The sequence below is a fragment of the Hyperoodon ampullatus genome (genome assembly GCF_949752795.1).
Source record: "Hyperoodon ampullatus genome assembly, chromosome: 14".
NCBI lineage: Eukaryota > Metazoa > Chordata > Mammalia > Artiodactyla > Ziphiidae > Hyperoodon > Hyperoodon ampullatus.
Genome location: NC_136927.1, coordinates 63,966,107 through 63,987,436, shown reverse-complemented (window position 1 = coordinate 63,987,436; position 21,330 = coordinate 63,966,107). Strand labels below are relative to the sequence as shown.

General features: G+C 41.0%; 1 protein-coding gene across 1 annotated transcript; it reads left to right on the top strand.

Annotated features, from left to right (window-relative positions):
• Positions 1–3,205: 3,205 nt before the first annotated feature.
• EIF2S2 (eukaryotic translation initiation factor 2 subunit beta) lies at positions 3,206–21,330 on the top strand. The gene is made up of 9 exons (XM_079720086.1): positions 3,206–3,355; positions 8,632–8,809; positions 10,326–10,429; positions 13,491–13,626; positions 14,341–14,441; positions 15,043–15,191; positions 17,927–17,983; positions 20,139–20,224; positions 20,863–21,330. The coding sequence occupies exons 1-9, from the start codon at positions 3,341–3,343 to the stop codon at positions 21,036–21,038; spliced, it is 1,002 nt and encodes a 333-aa protein (XP_079576212.1). The 5' UTR covers positions 3,206–3,340; the 3' UTR covers positions 21,039–21,330.

Sequence of the window (21,330 nt, the reverse complement as noted above, 5' to 3'; positions counted from 1 at the left end):
TTCATTAATATCTCAGTGACTTTCTCTTTTACTCATCAAAGCTAACTCGTAAAGTCCCCATGAAATGAATGAAAAGGATTGAATAGGTCTGGATTTCCCTGTGGATTAGAATTTCTAACTTAATTATGTTTTCTGTAAGTTAAACATCACCTACAAGGATGTATGGGCTTGCTTAAGTAGACAGAGTACTGGACCAAAATCATGAGATCTGGGTTCTAGTTCAAGTACCATCACTATTTAAAGTCATAGCCTCTATAGGCCTGTTTTTGTGGGTCAAGTGAAGAGACTAAGGAATATTTTAAAGCCTATGAAAACATAAAATTCAGTAGCTTACTACTAGGAAGCTGGAGATCTGGGGTGGTGCTGAGCATCAAGAATGGCCCAGAGTGAAGATTCCAGGAGGCTGTTCTGGATTTCTCACTACTTTTTGTGGACTCCATAATTTGGCTTCTATAAAATAGGAGAATGTCAATGATCTCCCTCACCATTATGAGAAGAAAATTAATAAATGTCTATGTTTTACAGATTCCTGGATGAAACAGGTTAGGAAAATACAAATAACTATTGTGCTGACGTTCTTATTAGCTTAATCTAAGTACAACCTATCTCTTGGAAAACCTGGAAACGTTTAGCTGCCATTGCTTTGTGACTTTTGCCAGCTCCCCAGGGAATCTTGGCTTTCCCAAGAAAACAACTACCTTGAGGGTAACCTGAAATCTCTGAAGAAAGTCTCTTGCAAGCAACCAGTTCAGGGAGGTCATATCTGGTACCATGCTGTAAAAGAAAATAAATTTTTCACAAAAGTGGTCAACACTATTTGCTAATCAGACCAGCATTTCCCAAACAGGGAGTGGCAGTATAGCGAGGCCTCATTAAGGCTTTGTCTTTATTAACGTGAACTAACTTTGTTAGGGTGAACTAAGTAACTTAAGGGTGATTTCCTATGAGCTCCTCTCTGCCTCTATCATTTCTCTTCTACCTTTGTTTTTTTCCCACTTGTCTTCTCTTTGTCTCAGTCTTCATTCTCTTAGTTGGATGGGCTTTTCAAAAACATAGGCCATTGTTTCCTTCTCTCCTGTTCAAGGCCTCTCCACTCAAAGTGATTTGGGGACTGTCATGCCCCAAATATTTGTTACCTCTCAGAGACCAGGAGGATACAAATGGTATTCACCAGTGGCTTTTGACCAGGGGTGATTTGGTAACGGCTGGAGACATTTTTGGTTGTCACAATTAGGGAAAGGGTGCCACTGGCATCTAGTGGATAGAGGCCAGGGATACTGCCAAACATCCTACACTGCACAGAACAGCCACCAATAACAAAGAATTATCTGGTCCAAAATGTCGAGAGTACTGCTGTTGAGAAATCCTGGTATGCACAGATATCAGTAGCTGAAAATTACTGAGGAGGCAGTGTAGTCCCCTTAGGGATACAGATTCTCAAGGTGGTAAAGCAGCAGCCACTGGCATCAGATTGCCTGGGCTTGGATCACTCTCACTGAGCTATAAGCTCCTTGGAGACAGGGACCTAATTTTACCTACCACACTTACATTAGGGACTAGTATCCAATGGAGAGAACAAACTATTTGTGGATTGTCTCACACAGTTGTTTTGAGGCCCAAAGCAGGGAATATATACTAGGGGGAGCTATAATGGGGGAGCTAGGTTGGTGTTATCAACCAGGATGTGCTGCCCTACTGAACATAAACAATTTCACAAAACACCAACATCAGACAAAGCCGCTCTGTGACCATGATGGATAAGACAAAAACAAAACCACTCCATAAACATGTTTGAATACAAACAAACAAGAATACTGTCCCAACCACAAAAGAAAAACAAACAAACAAAAAGACCAAATATCCCCCTATCCTGGCTAACATGAGGGTTCTTCTCCCTTTATAGGTAATAATTATTAAAATACCCCATCATAGAATTACCTTCACCTCCTAAGAGCATCCAATCCAGAGAGAAGGCCCACTTCCTGGAGCCCTCCAAATTACCTAACACAAGCCCAAACCCTGTAAATTCTTTCCAGCACCCTCTTCCTGAGATGTCTCCCTGTGCCTCATGCTGTGCCTCCCCTCCTTACAAGGAGACAATAAGCTCAGGGTTTTTTTTTTTTAATTTATGGCTGTGCTGTGTCTTCGTTGCTGTGCTAATTGCCGCGACTGGGGGGCTACTCTTCATTGCGGTGCGCGGGCTTCTCATTGCGGTGGCTTCTCTTGTTGCAGAGCACGGGCTCTAGGCGCCTGGGCTTGTTAATTGTGGTACGTGGGCTTCAGTAGTTATGGCTCGAGGGCTCTAGAGCACAGGCTCAGTACTCGTGGCGCACAGGCTTAGTTGCTCTGCAGCATGTGGGATCTTCCCGGACCAGGGCTCGAACCCGTGTCTCCTGGATTGGCAGGCAGATTCTTAACCACTGGACTACCAGGGAAGTCCAAGCCCAGCTTTGTTCAACTAGACAGGTGATCTCGGTGGTATTTGGCTGGAGGGCATTGACAATAGTGAGAGCCCCCTAAAGGGTAACTGCTATCATCATGCCTCAAGGGGAACTGCACCCGCAGCATTCAAGCAAAGACTTCGCAAACAAGGATTTCGAGGTTTCCCGACAGAATGCCTCCTGCCAGGCCGCTTCTCCTCAGGGGACGTCTCCTCTCCCGTCTACAGGGAGAAGCCGACCTCCCAAGTTGAAATCCAGCCTGTTGAGTTAAATTTCTCGTGAAGTAAAACCCTTTAGTGAGGTGTGCGCCTCTAGCTCCAACTTCGAGTTCCTGAAACACTAGAAAACCCCAATGGGGCACGGTGGAGGGAGCAGCAGGGAAACAAGCCCCGACAGGCTCATATTACTGAGTGCCTTACCCACCACCCTAACCCAGGAGAAACCACCTCGAATTCACTCCGCAAGAGACGCAGAAGAGCGCGAGTTCTCCACGCCTCCAAAAGCTGAGGTAAGTTCAGCCCCCGGCTAAATCGAACCTCCCTTGCCGGCTTCCTCAGACGTCGCGCACGCGCACAGGTCTCTGGGCGGCCGCCGCGCTAGCGCCCGCCTCTTCTAGGCGGACTACAAGTCCCGGCTTGCCTGTCGCCGCGGCGTCGCCTGGTAACTCGCGCCAGTCGGAGCGCGCTAGGTCGGCTTCGCCGCGCGCCTGCGCCTTGGCGGTCTCTGCGCAGGCGCATTTCTAACTCTTGGGAAGAGAGGGCGGGGTGTTGTTCCCTTTCGCTGATGCAAGAGCCTAGTGCGGTGGTGGGAGAGGTGTCGGCAGGAGCAGCGCTGAAACCTGGGCCTGGGGCTGACCTGTCAGACTTTCCGTCCGTGCCGAGCCCACTCGAGCCGCAGCCATGTCCGGGGACGAGGTGAGGGCCTGAGGCTGGCGCTTGGTCTAGGGACGGAGGCAGTGAGACAGACCCACCCCAGTGTGGGAGACTGGGCCTGCGGCCTAGCGGCCGGTCGCCGCCATGTGGGGCAGCCGGGCCTAGGCTACGCGGAGCGGCAGAGCCGGCGAGGGCTCCGGAGCCGCGGCTTGGCCGTGCCCCGCTCTCCTCAGGGCGGCGGCGCTGAGGCCGGCGTCCTCCCGTGGCCGGCGTTTCCGGAATGGAGAGCACGTTGAGTCGCCCTCCAGAAGAGAGCTTGAATGCCCGGTTAATGCCCCAGCTGAACGAGATTGGGGCAGGCGGCCCCTGCATTCCTTTCGATTTGACGGTGCAGCTCTAACTCTCACTCTCTGGGCGCTGGTGGTGCCTAGAGGAGCGTCTCTTGGCTCCGGTGGAGCGCTCTAGTTTAAAACTTTACAGGCTGGCTTGTCCTGCCCGGCACCCACCCTTGTTCTCATGTAGAGGGGGATAGGACGAGAGGAAAAGATCCTTCAGCCTGAAAAAGTGATTACCCTTTTCGGAAAGTTTTAGGGCGGGAGTCCCTGAGCCTTCCTTAGCAGAGCTCTCAGCGACGTCAGCGGGAAGTCTGAGCTGCAAAGATGCCTGGGTCTTTTTCTACTGTCGTGCTTGTACCTCAGCAAATTTCCTCAAATCCCCTTTTGGCCAGATTTATCCCAGTTTATTTAAAACCAGACGACTTAAAATGAAATTTGACTTTAAGTGATATCCGCAGGTATAAACACTGCGGGGAGAGCTACCGCTTACCGGCCAGCTCTCCCCACCAGAAAAAAACCTTTGAATTTATAATTAATTTCTGTAAACATTCGAGTGCTTGGCCAATAGTGCCTCGGAGAGAAGGAAGAGAAAAATTCGAGGCTTTTTCGAGCTTTGGCTTTTGAGGTAGACCCTGGAAATGCTTTGAATTTCCTCAAGTAGTGGGAAGGCCTGATCCAGGGCAAGGGGGTAGAATATTATCCAATTTGGTTAGAGTTAATCCCTTGAAATATAGGTAGTAGCTAGTTCATGGAGGGATTTGAAGACCAAGTTAAGGAATTTGGATTTTATTCTGGAGGGGATTCTGAGCTCTCATTTGATTCTCATGACAACCCTTTAAGGTGGGTATTGTTATGCCCATTTTAGAATTGAGAAAACCGAGGCTTTTAGAAAGTTGTATAATGCCCATGATCAAATAAATAGTAAGTGGCTGAGCCAGTGGCAGAATTCCAAATCTCCATTTAGGTGACTAGGAGGGTCTTGCTCTCTTAGGAAGGAAACTGAGTCTAAGGGAGGTGTGTCGTTCTTGCTTGGAGGTCATGGTAGACATTGCTGTAGGCCACTGTATTTCAAAAGTTCGGAGAGTGGCAGTGTCTCATGCTTGTTTTGTTTCTACCCATTTTCTAAGCTTTTCATAACCTTTAACAAATAAAGTACCTATCTAGTGCAGAGTTCTCTGGGGTGCTATTCTGTGTTTGGTTTTCTACGGTAAAGTACTTGGAAGTGTTGTAAGAGATTTACTACTAGTTGGTATAGGAGGTAGAAATAGAGCCATTAACAGCGATTTGGAGGGCTGGAGGGTTCAGTTTTAGCAGTGGGATCATATGTCGAAGGAAGTGGAATATTACTGAAGGGTGAAAAGGATTTCGTCAAGCAGAGATACCAGAACTAGCATTCCAGCAGAGGACTTTGGAAGCCCGTAAAGTATTAAGCAGCTTTGCATTTCTCAGATCTACCAGTCCATTTTGTAAACAGGAAATTAGGGCTCAGGGAGGTTAAGTTGCCCAAGATCACACAGCAAGTTAGTATGACTAGAATCCTGCCTTTGGCTTCCACTCTGAAGGTATGTGCAGGTTCTGGTTCCTTTAATACTGATGGATAGATAAGTTTTCTTAGGCCGATCCTTAACTTCTGGCTACTTTACAGACTTGTAAGGATCGAGTGAAAATCTGTACATAGAAATGATTTATAAACTGTGAGGGATTCCCTACAGTGGAAGTAGTCCTGCCTGGTAGCCAAGATAGAGCGTTAAAGAACCTACTATTAAAAAGTAATTTATTTCTTTTTTCACATTTCCTTTTTTTCTTTTAATAGTTTTTTAATGTATAGTTGTCATAAACTGCACACACTTCCTTTTAAACCTGGCAAGTAAGCCCAAAACTCAAATAACATAATCTCTTTTAAACTAGTGGAACCATGACCTCTAAAAAGCAGTATTCTAGAAATATGAGTGCTGCCTTGTGAGGAAAAATTCCCTAATCTGCAGGCATTAAAGTGCTGTCAATAGCTAAGATTATTGCTTATTACTAGGCCCCATTCACAAAGTATCGGAACGTCAGGTTTTCACACAACATAGTAAGGTGTTTTACAAAAGAAACTGATTAAAAATGGAATATGTGTTGTATGACGTATACAAAACAGAAGAATAAAAAGAGAAATAAAAATCTCCCAGAATCCTATCACCTAGAGATGACGACACATTTGTTCAGAGCATTTGTTCTGCTCACCTTGCTTCTCTGGGTGCTTTTGTAACTCATTCCTGCCTTCTGGGTGGGGTGTGCTGTGGCCTTAAAGTTAACATCCTGAGTAAGGTATGATAGATGGGAGTAGGCTTCCAACTTGCTGAAGCACTTTAGGTTATTGTCAGGGTAACTTTTGCTGCTGTCCCTTTTCCTCACTTTCTTCAACCCAACCCAGTGTGGGAAGTTCAAAAGAGAAAACTTTTGAAGGCTTTTTTCTATCTAGAATTTAAAAAAAGAAAGCCCAGAAGAGTCTGTGCTTTTCCATAAGTGTACTGTGAGCAACTATTTGCGTCTCACATCCCAGCTAGTTTCATAAACAACACATATGGACTGTGATAATTTGTTAAGTCAGATATGGAAGTCTTAAAAAAATACATTTTAAAAAAAGATTTATTTATTATTTATTTATTTTATTTTTGGCTGCATCAGGTCTTAGTTGCCGCATGCGGGATCTTCATTGAGGCATGTGGAATCTTTCATTGTGGCACGCGGGCTTCTCTCTAGTTGTGGTGTTGGGTTTTCTCTTCTGTAGCTGTGGTGCCTGGGTTCCAGAGCTCATGGGCTCTGTAATTTGCAGCACGCAGGCTCTCTAGTTGAGGTGTGCGAGCTCAGTAGTTTTCGCGTGGGCCCCTGCGGCATGTGGGATCTTAGTTCCCCGATCCCCACGTCCCCTGCATTGTAAGGTGGATTCTTTACCACTGGACCACCAGGGAAGTCCCCAAAACCACATTTTTAAAGTTAAGACTGATGTGACCTTGTGGTTTGGGGGAGGTCTGCTTTGGGCACTATTTTGGAATCCCTATTTCCATATTTTTAAAGTCTGGTTTTGCTGAGTGGTGTGAATAAAATGAGGCAATGAGTTTATGTCTTAAGTATCCAGAGAGAGTAATTGAGAGAGGTGTTAATTACTTCAGTGTACAGTTCTTTCATGTTTATAACCCTTTACAAGGCTACAACCATACCCTGTGGACCTATATGAATGTTTTTCAGAGCATAACAGGGCGGTTGTGAGGATGTCCTTTGATGATTTTAGGATCCCCCTTACCTTTAGTCTGTCTTGCTGAATAATAGTTAAAAGATAATTAATATTCTAGGGAACTTGATACTTGAAAAAAATGCAATAAGTGAATTGTAAGCCCTGCCAGACAACCAAATTTATAGTGCCTGGAGTGTTGTCTGTCCTTTTGCCAAACCTCCATATTTCAGGAATAAGGATGAATTATAGCTTCTTCCCTGGAACAGATTACAGCACTCCATGTAGGGTGACTCAAGACCCAGTAGGTCAGCAGTGGGGAACTCCTTCCTCCTGGCTCTTCTATCCTCTTCTCTAAGTTTGCCAGATTATGTTCCTCAGACTGACTACTTTTCAGAATTACTCATTTATACAATTAGAGCCTTCTTAAGGTTGGAGGGGATAACTTTGAAATGAGGCTGTATCAATTTCCAGAATGTCTTGCAAATCCTTCTCTATTGGTTAAGGACGATATTTATACTACCCTACCTTATTACAGACCATAGTTTGGTTTCAGTGTAGCTCAGTTTCTTTAATGTACTTGTGACATAAAGGAATTTAAGTTAATCAGAATCAGTTTTGGGAATTTTTTTGAGTTTCATGATATGTCGTGGAAATTAGATCACCCTGAGTTGATGAAATTTCAGTGATAGGAATCAAGAGATACCATGTTTTGTCAACTGTAAAGCATTATATAAATTGTATAATAATTGCTAACATTTATTGAGTACTTTTGTGCCAGGCACTGTGCCAAGTGTTTTATATTTATTTACTTATTTAGTCTTCCTAATAACCTCGTGAGATTTGGTTTTGTTTCTGCTACTGATCTCCATTTTACAGCTGAGGCAAGGAGAGGGCAAGAACTTACCTGGGTAAGAACCAGAGTCAGGATTTGAATTCAATCAGTTAGGTTCTAGACTTGTGCTTTTAATCACTTTATCTGTATTTTTTAATGTTCCAGAAACAAAAAGCAGAGTAAAAGGTTGTATAGAAGTTTCTTTTACTCAGAGATTTGCTACATGAAAGGCTGCTGATGGATTTCCTTAAAGGCTTGTCTGAGTTTCAGGATAAAAAATATTTTAAGTTTTTTTTTTATCAGTTCAAGTCTCCTGGTATAGCAACCCCAGGTTACCAACCTTAAATAAAACACATATGACTTGTCTAGGCGTTGGTTTTCTCATTCATAAAGCGAGGGGTGAAGCATGGGTTATTGCTAAGATCCCTTTCCTAAATTCTGTTATCTTGTGATAATTTTAAATTAAAAGACATGTACATATGTTTTGGGGAAGCACCCCTCAACTTTTTTTTTTTTGCGGTGCGCGGCCCTCTCACTGCTGTGGCCTCTCCCATTGCGGAGCACAGGCTCTGGACGCACAGGCTCAGCGGCCATGGCTCACGGTCCCAGCCGCTTCGCGGCATGTGGGATCCTCCCGGACCGGGGCACGAACCCGTGTGCCCTGCATCGGCAGGCGGACTCTCAACCACTGCGCCACCAGGGAAGCCCACCCTCCTCGACTTTTAATAGTATAAGGAAGGTTGCGTGTGTGTGTGTGTATGTGTGTATGTGTATTTTTTTTCTTTTTTTTTGTAAAATCCTTTTAGATACTTTAATGCGTCAAATATTCTTTCTTTTAAGAGTATGCCTTTTGAGAATACAGCATACTTGGAATGTGAGTATCATTAAAAATAATCACGTGGTCCCCTTTTCTTTTTTATTATCTTTTAAACAGATGATTTTTGATCCTACCATGAGCAAGAAGAAAAAGAAGAAGAAGAAGCCTTTTATGTTAGATGAGGAAGGGGATGCCCAGACAGAAGAAACCCAGCCCTCAGAAACAAAAGAAGTGGAGCCAGAGCCAACTGAGGACAAAGATGTAGAAGCTGATGAAGAGGACAGTAGGAAAAAAGGTAAGTGGCAGACATGAGAGAGTCACTGTTGTCCTGGGAGACCTGGTTCTCTTCCATCAGTGTGTTTTGGATTTTGTGCACACAGTGGCCTCTCAGCCTGAGAGGCTATCTGTTACAGTGAAGCTGAGGCCATCAGCGGTCTGTGTGCATGGGACCTTGCCAGATTTCTGATAGACTTGTTTCAGGGAAAATTCCACTGAATCCAGAAGACAGAGATGACAAAACCTTGTTACTCCAGGGCTGGTTTTTCTAGTCTAGCCTTTCGGGATGTCTCTTTTCCAGTTTTAATGGTGGTTGTATTTGAGTGTAGGCAGAAAGAAATGGGACCAAGATAAACAGTTTTGTGTCTTAACAAGTTTGAAAACATATAGAAGAGACTAAAATTACAGCCTAAAATGTTTGGGTTTAGACACCAGCATGAGTTATTCACTCTGTGCTCTAACACAGACAGCATTTGACAATTAGAAATAAATGATTAAGTAAACATATTTATGCCTATTGAATAGAAGACACTGTACTAGGGATAAAGAAAATTAACATTCATTGAGCATCTACCATGTGCTAAGCATCTTATACATGTTTAAAACAAACTTGGAAAGTAAATCATTCTTTTATTAAGACAAAATTAGTTCATAAATAGCTCTTGAAAAACTTTGTAGTAGTGTCATTTAAAAATATTTCTAGTGTACAATAGGGCACAAAAAATGGAAAACTTATTGAACCAAACCCATTATTACTCATTAATGGTGGATAAAATTTCATTTTATTCATATTGTAGCCTCATTTTAATGAATGTGAAATACTTTATAAGGCCCTTTGTTGATTGATTGATTGGATAACTTGTTGAGCTAGGCTCTGGGATTTAGGTGAGAAAGGCATAGCCCCTTAGTATCTCATTGTGAGACAGACAAGCAGCTGGTAAGCACCTCTGTTGAAGTAATAGAAGGTACTATCAAAGCACCTAGGGGACACCTAACCCAGTTGGGGAACAGGAGGGATAGGCTTAGAGAAGACTTCTTGATGGAAGTAACTCCTAACAAAGATCCTGTGAGATGAAAGTAAGAGCTGTGTGGGAGGGCCCATAGGAAGGCTTGAAGGTGAGAGACACATACTTCACTAAGAAGTGGAGGTAGTTCAGTTGAGCTGGAACTAGGAATTAAGGTGTCGGAGATGAGAGAGTAGCAGAAGTAGAGAGATAAAGCTGGAGAGCCTTGGAAATTATGTTAGAACCCTGACTTTGACTTGGGAACAATGAGGCATCATATGGTCAGATTACTAAATAAATATTCCCAACATGGTCCCCTAACCAGATTTTTCCTACAAAGCTTTGAGTTGACCTGCCATTGTGTTTTCAGAACCCTAACCTTTGTGGTTGTGGAGGAATTACTGTGCTAATTAATACCAATCTCGCTATTCTGGTGACTTGATCGATTAATAGCTGAAACATTGGTTTAACTCATAATTTAATGCTTCACCTTCTGCTATTAATAATTGATAATCTCAATTATCTTTTTAGATGCTTCTGATGATCTAGATGACTTGAACTTCTTTAATCAGAAGAAAAAGAAGAAAAAAACAAAAAAGATATTTGATATTGATGAAGCTGAAGAAGGTGTAAAGGTAGTATTGCTTTCTTATTGAAGGTAAAATTTGACCCCTTGAAAGGTTGCTAGTGGCTGATGTTTCTCCCTGTTTGTCTCATCTCTTACTAGTTTTGCTTTTGTTATTAAGTATTTAGTCACCACTGTTAAGGTCAGTTTCTTGGGATTTTTGTCTGACTAGGTATCTTAAAGGGATGATGGTTCAAAGGAATGTAAAGTTAGGTTTTACACATTGTATTGTGTGCCATTAAGATGATTACAAAATGCCACTTATCATCAATCATACTGAGATTGGCTGAGGAGAGAGATTTCTGTTAGAAATCCGATAGAGCAAATATAGTTTCTTCTGTTAAACTTCTGGTAGCATGTTGAGGATACACAAATTTATGTGTATTCTTCTGAGCAGCAAAGAATGAACCCCAGCCTGTGGTGGTTGGTGGCTGATGATTTTATAGCCTGTAGGAGAACCAGAGCACTCAGGTTGGTTTTGTGGAGTTCTCTGGTCTTGTAGGGGGGCCTTGAGGCCCTGTAATTGTCTTATTACTGGATTGATTTCTAATATAAATATCTCAGAAGTATGAGAGAGAAAGAGTGAGAATACACATACACATGCACTAAGTTGTCGCCTTTTATGCCCTTTACCCAAATTTTTCTTTGGTAAATTATTTATTTGCTCAAATTCAAGTAAATAAGGTGTATCCCACACATAGCAGTAATTCATTGAGTTTTGGAAACAATGTCACAATTTTAATGACTTGGTTAATTCAGCAAATATGTGTTAATGATGATAGTGAGTCAGGCATTGTGTGCTAATTGTTAGGGTACTGAAACAAATAAGATATTTTTCCTGTTTTTGGAGGTTCAGGGATAATTTAGAGTTCTTTAGAACAAGATTATTTTATCTGGATTTATCCTACTCTCTCCCCTGTTTGGGGATTTTCTTCTCTTCCTGCTGTTATAAGGAAATTGATAAAGAGAAATGCTCAAATTGTGTTGAATGAGTGAGGTATAAATATCCTGGGTAACAAGGTGACACATCAGAGATGTGCCACAGAAAGTCTTGCTTAACAAATTTCTCTAGTAGCTTTTGTCCTGAAGAGCCACTTATAAGCTCTAATTTAGTGCTTGGATACTTTTTTCTCTGCTACTGAAGTCATAACGTAAGAGGTTATAAGTACTCTTGTCAGGCAAGACATGGGCATTAACTTGAGGCTGAAGTGTTTTTAAGATCTTGGGTTACTCTCCCCCTGAATTTTCAGAGCACCACAGGGCTTTTGAAAAATCTTCAAAAACACTATGTGCTATTATTCTCTACCTTTCACTGGGTCTTAGCCTCAGGTTGAAAATAGATCTTACTGGGATAAAATAAATAATAATATAGGACTAGAAGCTGGCTGATGTGTGCTAATTTATATTTAGCATGTCTGAGTTTCTCATTTACTGACTGTCATCTTATTAGAGACTAGGTTAGTATCAGGTTTCTTGTCTGGTGTTATCCAGCTAATACACATGGGCTGATTGGTCTTTGATGGCCAAAAGTGGCACTGAAACGACACAGCTGGATTTGGCATCTCAAGGCTGAGCTTCATTTCCTCCCGGCTATTCCAACTTTGCTGCTGATCAGATTTCTAAAATTACTATAGCCATTTACAGAGTAGTTCAGGATGTAGGTGCACAAAAATAGATATTGATGGGTAATGTGGATGGCACACTTCAGGGCAGGGAGTTGGATACACTGGTGAAAGGAGGTGAGATTAGAAGGCTGGAGACTGAAACTGGCCCTTTCTGCTCTTCTGGGGTTTTTTATGTCTCATTTCAAGGTTATGCCCTATTTACATCCATGACTATAGCAGCTAATCTTGGGATCAAGCTTTACCTTGTCTCTATCCATTCATCATAGGACCCTAATTCTCCGTGGGTTCTGCCTTCTCCCTCTTTCATGGTTTCATCTATTGAAGTGATGCCCAAAGACCTCCTCACAGTCTGGTGCCAGGCTGGCTGTGGTATAATAAAAAATATTTGGTCTTTGTCCCTGTTCCTGGCACATAGCTCCTAAGACTCTTGGAATCTCTAGATATGAGTTCGGTCACCAAGAGCCAGTGATTTCATCAATCATACCTGCATAATGAAGCCTCCACAAAAAACCTTTCATGGGTTTCTTTCATGGGTGAGCTCCATAAAAAACCTTTAAACAGTGGGGTTTGGAGAGCTTCAGGATTGGTGACCACACTGGGGTGTTGGGAGAGTGGTATACTTGAAGAGAGCATGGAAGCACTGCATTCCTGCCTCCCTTTCCTTGCTCTATGCATGTCTTCCATTTGGCTATTTCTGAGCATATCCTTTATAATATTGTATATATATATAATATAATAAAGTAATAGTTAAGTAAAGTGTTTTCCTGAATTCTTTGAGTCCTTCTAGCAAATTATTGAACCAGGGGTGTGTGGGAACCTCTGAATTTGAAGTAGGACATATGTATTGGAAACCTGGGGACTCTATACTTGTACCTGGCCTCTGAAATGAAGACAGTCTTATGCGACTGAGCCCTTAAACCCATGGAGTTTGTCACTAACTCTGGGTAGTGTTAGAACTGCATTGAATTGTAGGTCACCTAGTTAGTGTCAGAGAGTTGGAGAATTGAGGTGGAAAAACATCACGTATTTGGTGTCAGAAGGAAAAAAAAAAACCCTCCTACGAACTGCATCAGAATACTTAGAAACTTATTTAAAACATTCCTGAACCCCATTCCTGCTGAAGATTGTCACTGAGAAGATTTAAGAATCTTTGTTTCTTTGATTCTGACAGTGGCCTGGTTTAAAAACATGGACAATAATTATAGTAAGATCCCAAGGCTGATGGATAAAAGAAAGGAAAAGGTCCCACAAAAGTGTCTTAAAATTTTTCCAGTTTAAATGACAGACTCTGAACCAGTATGGTTCACCTGTGAGAGTTCTGATCTGTAACTTCAGTTTTGAATATTTAAAATCTTTTTTTCCTCCCAAACCATGTCAGCCCATATCATTTAAAAATAATAATAATCCTAGTAGCAAAATGTTGAGACTCTTATCTCACTTTCTTAGGACCTTAAGATTGAAAGTGATGTTCAAGAACCAGCTGAACCAGAGGATGACCTTGACATTATGCTTGGCAATAAAAAGAAGAAAAAGAAGAATATCAAGTTCCCAGATGAGGATGAAATACTAGAGAAAGATGAAGGTAATATTGGGAGCTTAGCTCATTTCTAGGCTACACAAGCCTTTGGCCTAGTCTCTTCCATGGGTGGCCTCCTTATTTATTTTTTCTTGCCCCTTATTTCCACTGCCTAATAATGGAAGCTAAAAGGAAACAGAATCTAACTTCATAATGACAGTTTAAAAGACTTCATGGGGGAAGAACTTGGCAATTGTGATTACATTAAAACATACTGATTTAGACTATTGGGACAATTACTGTAACGGAATTTTAAATGTTTAAAAAATCTTTTACTATATTGTTAAAAGTGCTGTTTATTAGCTTCTAAGTGCTATAGCTGCTTTAGAGAACTTTAGTATAGTCAGCAGATGGGTTTTTATGGATGTATATGTTTCTTAAGTGCTTCAAAACAATTGGACATTTTTTTCCTCTAATTATCCCAGTGCATTGTTTTATCTTACGTTTGTTAAATCAAGAAACAGTTCAATGTGTCTGTATTACCACACATCCCTAGAGAGGTCTCTATTAAGGGTGGTTTATGAAAATCGTAACATCCCCTTAAGGAATATGGGGTTGTGAGCCTTGATGCCTTTATGCTTGAGGCTGTTGTGAATGCAGTTGTGGGAAGGAAGACATGTCTTTGAAGCTTTCATTTCTCTAGATCTGCTTCTCCCTTCTCCCCTTTTTGTTATTGTATCAGGCTCTACCCCTCATTCTTACAGTCTTTGTTATCTGTAGCTTTAGAAGATGAAGACAGCAAAAAAGATGATGGTATCTCATTCAGTAACCAGACAGGCCCTGCTTGGGCAGGTTCAGAAAGAGACTACACATATGAGGAGGTAAGACAAATTCTGTTATGAAAGGGGGCTAAACTGTTCAGTAGAACTCAAAACAAAAGCAGGATAAATGTTCCCTGAATTGAAAGGGCCATTGAAGTATAGGTTGATAATGAAACAGACCCAGAGAGGTCGCACTGCCTGATGCCGACGTTTGGGGCAGGCTGTCCACAATGTGGCAGTCATTATAGCACTCACTGTTCCATCTGAATCCATGAACTTCTGGGATCATTGGAGCCCCACTGAAGAGGGACAGTAGGGAGAGGGAGTGGCTAATAGGGGGCCATAGTAGTCTGGGGTTTGCTTGTTCAGGGTAGTCTGAATTTTACTTCTCCAGGTACCATATACTTTCCCACAGAAACAGAATTGGGCTTGTTCATTCCTTTAACTTTAAACAAGGAACTGTTAAACATCCATAATGGACCAGTTCCTGGTTGAGAATTGAGTCTTGCTTTCAGGGAGCTCCCAGAACATGTGATGTGTGTGTACATTTAGTAAAAAGTAAGGTTTGTTCTGTTTAAAGGAAAAGCACAATGACTCAAGTGGGAACGTTATACTCCTGCTATTAATAAGACTGTACATGAATTCCACTTTATCTCTATAGCTACTGAATCGAGTGTTCAACATCATGAGGGAAAAGAATCCAGATATGGTTGCTGGAGAGAAAAGGAAATTTGTCATGAAACCTCCACAGGTCGTCCGAGTAGGAACCAAGAAAACTTCTTTTGTCAACTTTACAGATATCTGTAAATTGTAAGTTGGTTAATGCAGAGTCTCCATCCCAAATGCTAGATTCTCAGTGGAGTGTATGTTAAATATGCTTATTGTGGACTTTATTAAAAGTAGAAAGAATGCACAGGTGTCACGATTGGGTTGAGGGAGGTCACAGTTCAAGTCCGTCAGTTCTTTCGATTCACAGGTCTTTAGGCTTGTTTTATTGGGCATCCAGAAGTGAGAGAAGCCCACTCATGCTGACTCATGAGAGGATCCTAACCAGATGGAGTGAAGAGTAAGAAGGCTGACTGTAGTCCTTAGACAGGGGCCTGGAGAGCCCAGGGAGGTGGAAAAGCTCATCAGCCTGGGGTGGGCCTGCCAAGCAAGTACAAGCAGTGAGCTTTGGGAAAGCAGCTGAATTTAATGTGCTTCTTCCTTGGATGGTTATTGCCAAGACACAGTTGATGAGATTTCGACTTTCTTAATTACCATCGCATTCCATGCCTGTCTCACCCCCAGGTCACTGTCTGGGGCTGGCTCTTCTCAAAGGTCCTCAGCTACACCTTTTCTGGCAGGTTCCTTAGGGCAACTGACTTTATCTTCTGTTCTTTTTGTTTCATAAGTGATACATGCTTGTTGCAGATAAAAGGGAAAACAACAGTAAACAAAGAAAATATAATCACTAAAAATTCCCTGCCCAGAGTAACCACTTGTTTTCATTGCTTAGGCATGACTTAAAAGGTTTTAGACTTTTGCTGATGGCGATAGTAGTATATGCTTATTATAGAAAAATAAGAAAATATAGACCTACTAAAGAAAAAAAAGTCATCTGTAAATCCACCATTAAGAGATAGGTAATCATAGTTTAATATTTTTGTTTTGCTACTTTTATGCATCTACATATTTTTAAATAAATTGGTATACTGGTTTTTAACATATTTTTCTCTTAATATATTGTGAAATTTTTACCCTTATCATTAAATAGTCTTTTAAATGTTTTTAGGAGTTATACAACATATTTTTTTATATATATAGATAAATTTTTTTCTCCCATTGTATGGATTGTCTTTTCACTTCCTTGCCATCCTTTGAAGCACAAGGCTTTAAATATTTTATTTATTTATTTATGGCTGCATTGGGTCTTCGTTGCTGCGCATGCACTTTTCTCTAGTTGCGGCAAGTGGGGGCTACTCTTCATTGCGGTGCATGGCCGTCTCATTGAGGTGGCTTCTCTTGTAGCGTAGCAGGGGCTCTAGGCGCGTGGGCTTCAGTAGTTGTGGCTCCGCAGGCTCTAGAGTGCAGGCTCAGTGGTTGTGGCACATGGGCTTAGTTGCTCCGTGGCATGTGGGATCTTCCCGGACCAGGGATAGAACCTGTGTCCCCTGCATTGGCAGGAGGATTCTTAACCACTGTGCCACCAGGCAAGTCCCTATACAACATATTCTGACAGTTCATTAGTTGCACATTGTTGCTCCCAATTTTTCATTATCAGAGGCAGAGCTTTAGGAAACATCCTTATACACATATCTCAGCAGAACTCAGAATAGAGCCTTAGGGCAAAAATTCCCAAAATGGAATTGCCTAGTCACAAGGAATGGACATTTCTATGGCAAACATTGGCAAGTTGCTTTCCAACAAGTTTATACCAGTTTATACTCTGAGTAGCAACCTAAGTGTCCACCTGTTTTATTATATTTTCACCAACCCTTACTCATTACATTTTTGGGAAAAAATAACTTTTTAAAATTGTAACTTTTTAAAAATAACTTTTAAAAATTGTAATAGTAATATCTATTTATTGGAACAAGCTCAAACAGTGCCAAATGAATAGAATTAAAAAGTGAAATACTGAGTGGCCTTGCTCTGTATTTGCTTTTTTCATTTTATGTGGATACATCTTTTTGGTTTTTTTGTATTTAGAGACCTGTATTATTATTATTATTATTTTATTTTATTTTTTTTTGCGGTACGCGGGCCTCTCACTGTTGTGGCCTCTCCCGTTGCGGAGCACAGGCTCCGGACGTGCAGGCTCAGCGGCCATGGCTCATGGGCCCAGCCGCTCCGTGGCATGTGGGATCTTCCTGGACCGGGGCACGAACCCGTGTCCCCTGCATCAGCAGGCGGACTCTCAACCACTGCGCCACCAGGGAAGCCCAAGACCTGTATTATTTTAAAAGCAAGATAGAATGGATGTACCACAATTTATTTAACCACTTCCCAGTTGGTGAATATTTTAGCTGTTTTAAATTTTCTGCTATTGTGCTGCTGTGAAATACTTCCCTTTTTTTTTAAATAAAAAAATTGCAAACAGGAAATATATAGGAATTAGCATAACAAATACCCAAGTATTCATTGCCTCAATTTGGTGTATTTTGACCTTTTGACACATTTGCTTCAGACCTTTTTGCTTCTTTACAAAGAGGGCGTTACAGTTACAGTTTAAGGCCATCTTTATATCTCTTTCTGATCCCTTTTACCTTCCTTCCTAGAAAAAGATTTTATCCTCTAAAGTTGGTATTTACCTTTCCTGTCCCTGTTTATAGACATTTACCAATGTGTATATGTTTGTAAATAAAATGTAATATTGTTTTATGGGCTTTGAAATGTAAACAAATGGTATCAGTTATCTTCATTTCAGAATTTGATGAACTGTGCTAAAATTCACCTAATAGCTGAGTAATAACAAATTACAACAGTGAACAGGGTGAAGTATTTAGAAGTTTGGTTAGATTTCCATGAAAAATAAGGTTTATATTATTCCACTTTCTTTTTAGATTACATCGTCAGCCCAAACATCTCCTTGCATTTTTATTGGCTGAATTGGGTACAAGGTAAGAAACTATATTCACATTTATATACAGTTACTTACAGTATTAATGGACATTTCATAAGAACTTCTCTTAACTTGAAAAGATATGTAACATGCTTAGAAAAAAAAACATTCACTTTATTGTCAGAAGAACTTTTAGGGCAGTGAAGGTGGAAAACTTGTTCATTTCTATGGGAGGTTGGTTACTTGGGAATAGGAAACAAAGTTCACATTGGCTACTCTGTGAACAGGCCTGTTGGTATACCAGAGTGAGCACCATGGCTCTGCCATGTTTAGAGTTTCCTGTCATTAATTGGAATTCTTGGGTCTTTTTATGGAGCAAATACCAGATTTCAGAGGAAGCCATTTTCTTAGGACAGAATTTATTTTCTAAATTGTAAATAGGCTGTTGATGAAGTACAGCTTATAAATTGATGAGTGCCATGGGAAAAACATTGAAACAGGTATCCATAATTAAATAGTTACTTCCCTGTCTTTAGGGCTCTCCTGTTGAAGACACCACGCCAGTCCATCACCATTCGGGAGGGCCAGTGTCCCACGGAGCCCATCCCAGTTAGTTTGGCCATAAGTGCTAGGAAGCTGAATGTCCCTTTAAAAATAAGTAATGCAGAATTAGGGCATAATAAATATGACTAAGACATTGAGTGCCCATTGTATGCCAAGCACTTTTTTGGGTACCATCTCAATCTTTAAACAGTTATGTGAACTGTTAGTAGAAACTAATATTACCCTTGTCTTACACATTTGGAAACAGGTTTGGTGAAATGAAGTTGTATGGTTGGTAACATAGCTAGTTAATTGCAGTCAAGATGTAAACTCAGGTCTGCCTTTCTCAGGAGCTCGAACTCTTAAAAGCCTTAATCCTGTACCTTGCTGGCAGTACTGAGATAACTGAGGTGTCCTGTTCTCTTCCTACTCTTGAAACTCAGTTTGTTGGAATTGGCTGTATTTGCTTTGGGGTTAAGGAGTAATTTACTTGACCAGTGGTAGATATGTGGACTGTGTTGTGGAAGAATTGTTTTAAATGTAAATTTGTTACAATCATTGTTTTTAACTTGTATAAACTGATGAAGGAGTAGAAGGTAGTGTTTTTCCTACTTCTCAGAATAATTTAGTTTTTGTAGAGGTGAGGTAAATTATAACAAGTTGTGACCAGTGAACTTATGGTCAGTGGGCGAAATATTATAGGGTTGTTGAGAAAATTCAATTTCTTTTGACAGTGAATGAAAAAAATTTCTTGCATCAAGCATTGAAGTCACTGTAGCCTAAAGATTAGGGGTTGCAGTTCATGCAGGATGATAATAAACTCTTAGAGTTAAAGGAGAATCACAGGAGAGGTTCTTATAAAAGTCAGTTTTATAATAAGATACGGAGCAAATATAAATTTAATGCTGCTTGGCTGAATTTTGTTGTTTCACTTTGTGATTTGTAATTTTTAACAAATGATGTCTAGCCGAGAGCTTTGCTTTCTCAAAAGTACTTGTCAGCAACTTCTTTTCAAAAAGTTTCTTTTTAAGCACCATTGACAATATGAGGCCTGTGATTTCAACTGTACTTTTGGGGGAGGGTTGTAACAGCTTTACAGATACAATTCACACATGTAAATATGTACAATCCAATGGTTTCTAATTTGTTCACATAGTTAACCATCACCACAATTTTAGAACATGTTCATCAGCTGTATGTGACTGAATCAAAAGATTTGGTCTTAGAATTTTTAAAGATATCTGCAGTTCCTTTCATATTTTTTTGTATTTATAGCCTACCTCACTGCTTTGCATGTGTTTATAGCCTGCCTCACTGCTTTGCATGTGGTATGCATTCAGTAAAAGTGTGATTGTCCTTTTGTTGGGTGAATGGGTCATCACACAGACAGTTAAGGAATAAATTTGTTTTAGACTTAAAATCAGTTACAAATCAGGTTTGTTGCTGTAAACTTAATTAATTGAAAATTGAATTTAATGTTAGGAAATAGGGTCATCAGGTACCAACTACTTAATTAAAAATAAATTTTGAGAAACCAGGTAGCACTGCTCCTAGAACTTATCCTGTGCCATTGAATATATTTTAAGTTCATTAAATGTAAAGGCCCTGGAATTTGATTCCTTATAGGAAAAAAATAATAATAATGGAGATATTTTTGTTTTCTTTCATAGTGGTTCTATAGATGGTAATAACCAACTTGTAATTAAAGGAAGATTCCAACAGAAACAGATAGAAAATGTTTTGAGAAGATATATCAGTAAGTTTATAATTTCTAACATGTCGCTCTGAAATGTTCTTATTGGGCTGAAATATTTTGGGGGACAGCCATTGGTTTTTAATGAAGCTGGAAAGGCTGGCCTTAGAAGATGAGGGAAAATGATAGTGGTGGGGAGCTGGGGTGGGAGGTAGCTCTTGGTGGCCGATTAGGGGTCATGGGGAGGGATTTGGATTTCCTAAGACGACCCAGCTGATCAAGGCTGCTGGTTGGTTCCAGGCTGAAGGCCAAGTCAGAGAAATCTGTCTGCACTCAGACCTGGCCTGACCCAGTTTTGTTACCTTCTTAATCACTTAAAATTGGCAGATCTGTTCCCACCTAGGAAAGCTAGTAAGTTCTCTAAGTGGCTCTCCTGTAAACACAGCCAGGAGTAGGCATTTGGCAAGTGTCACTGCTTCTTTGGACATTTGGGGTCTTTTCTCAACCCATTGTTAAGTACGTGAAGCATCACATCAGATAGCTTGTGTTTTCTTACCCCTAGAATACCTAAGTGTAGCTAAGCTAAGCTTTCCTGGTTTGGGTGCCAGCATGGGCTTGCAGTCAGTAGAAGTGTTTCAGAAGAAAGAAACCTCTGGCTCACTGTGGCTACCGGCTAATTCCTTATGTTGCTTTTCCTGCAGAGGAATATGTCACCTGTCACACGTGCCGATCACCGGACACAATCCTGCAAAAGGACACCCGACTCTATTTCTTACAGTGTGAAACTTGTCATTCTCGATGCTCTGTTGCCAGCATCAAAACTGGCTTCCAGGCTGTCACAGGCAAGCGAGCACAGCTCCGTGCCAAAGCTAACTAATTTGCTAATCACCACTGATTTTGCAAAGTGTGTTGTGGAGATTTGGCTGGACAGGTTTACCATCAGAGTGGATATACCACTGTATTAAAAACAAGATAGAAAAGCTGCCAAGTTCTTTGGCGTGTGGCCGGTTGGTCTGAAATTCTTGCAAGATGCCGCTGCTCAAGCTGTTGACATACTCATTGCCTACTTTAACAACTGTCAGAGAAATATGGGGTAAGGCGGTGCTTTTTTAAAATCGTTCATAGACTTCTGTAAAATGCAAGATAAATTAAAGTTATTATAACAGTGA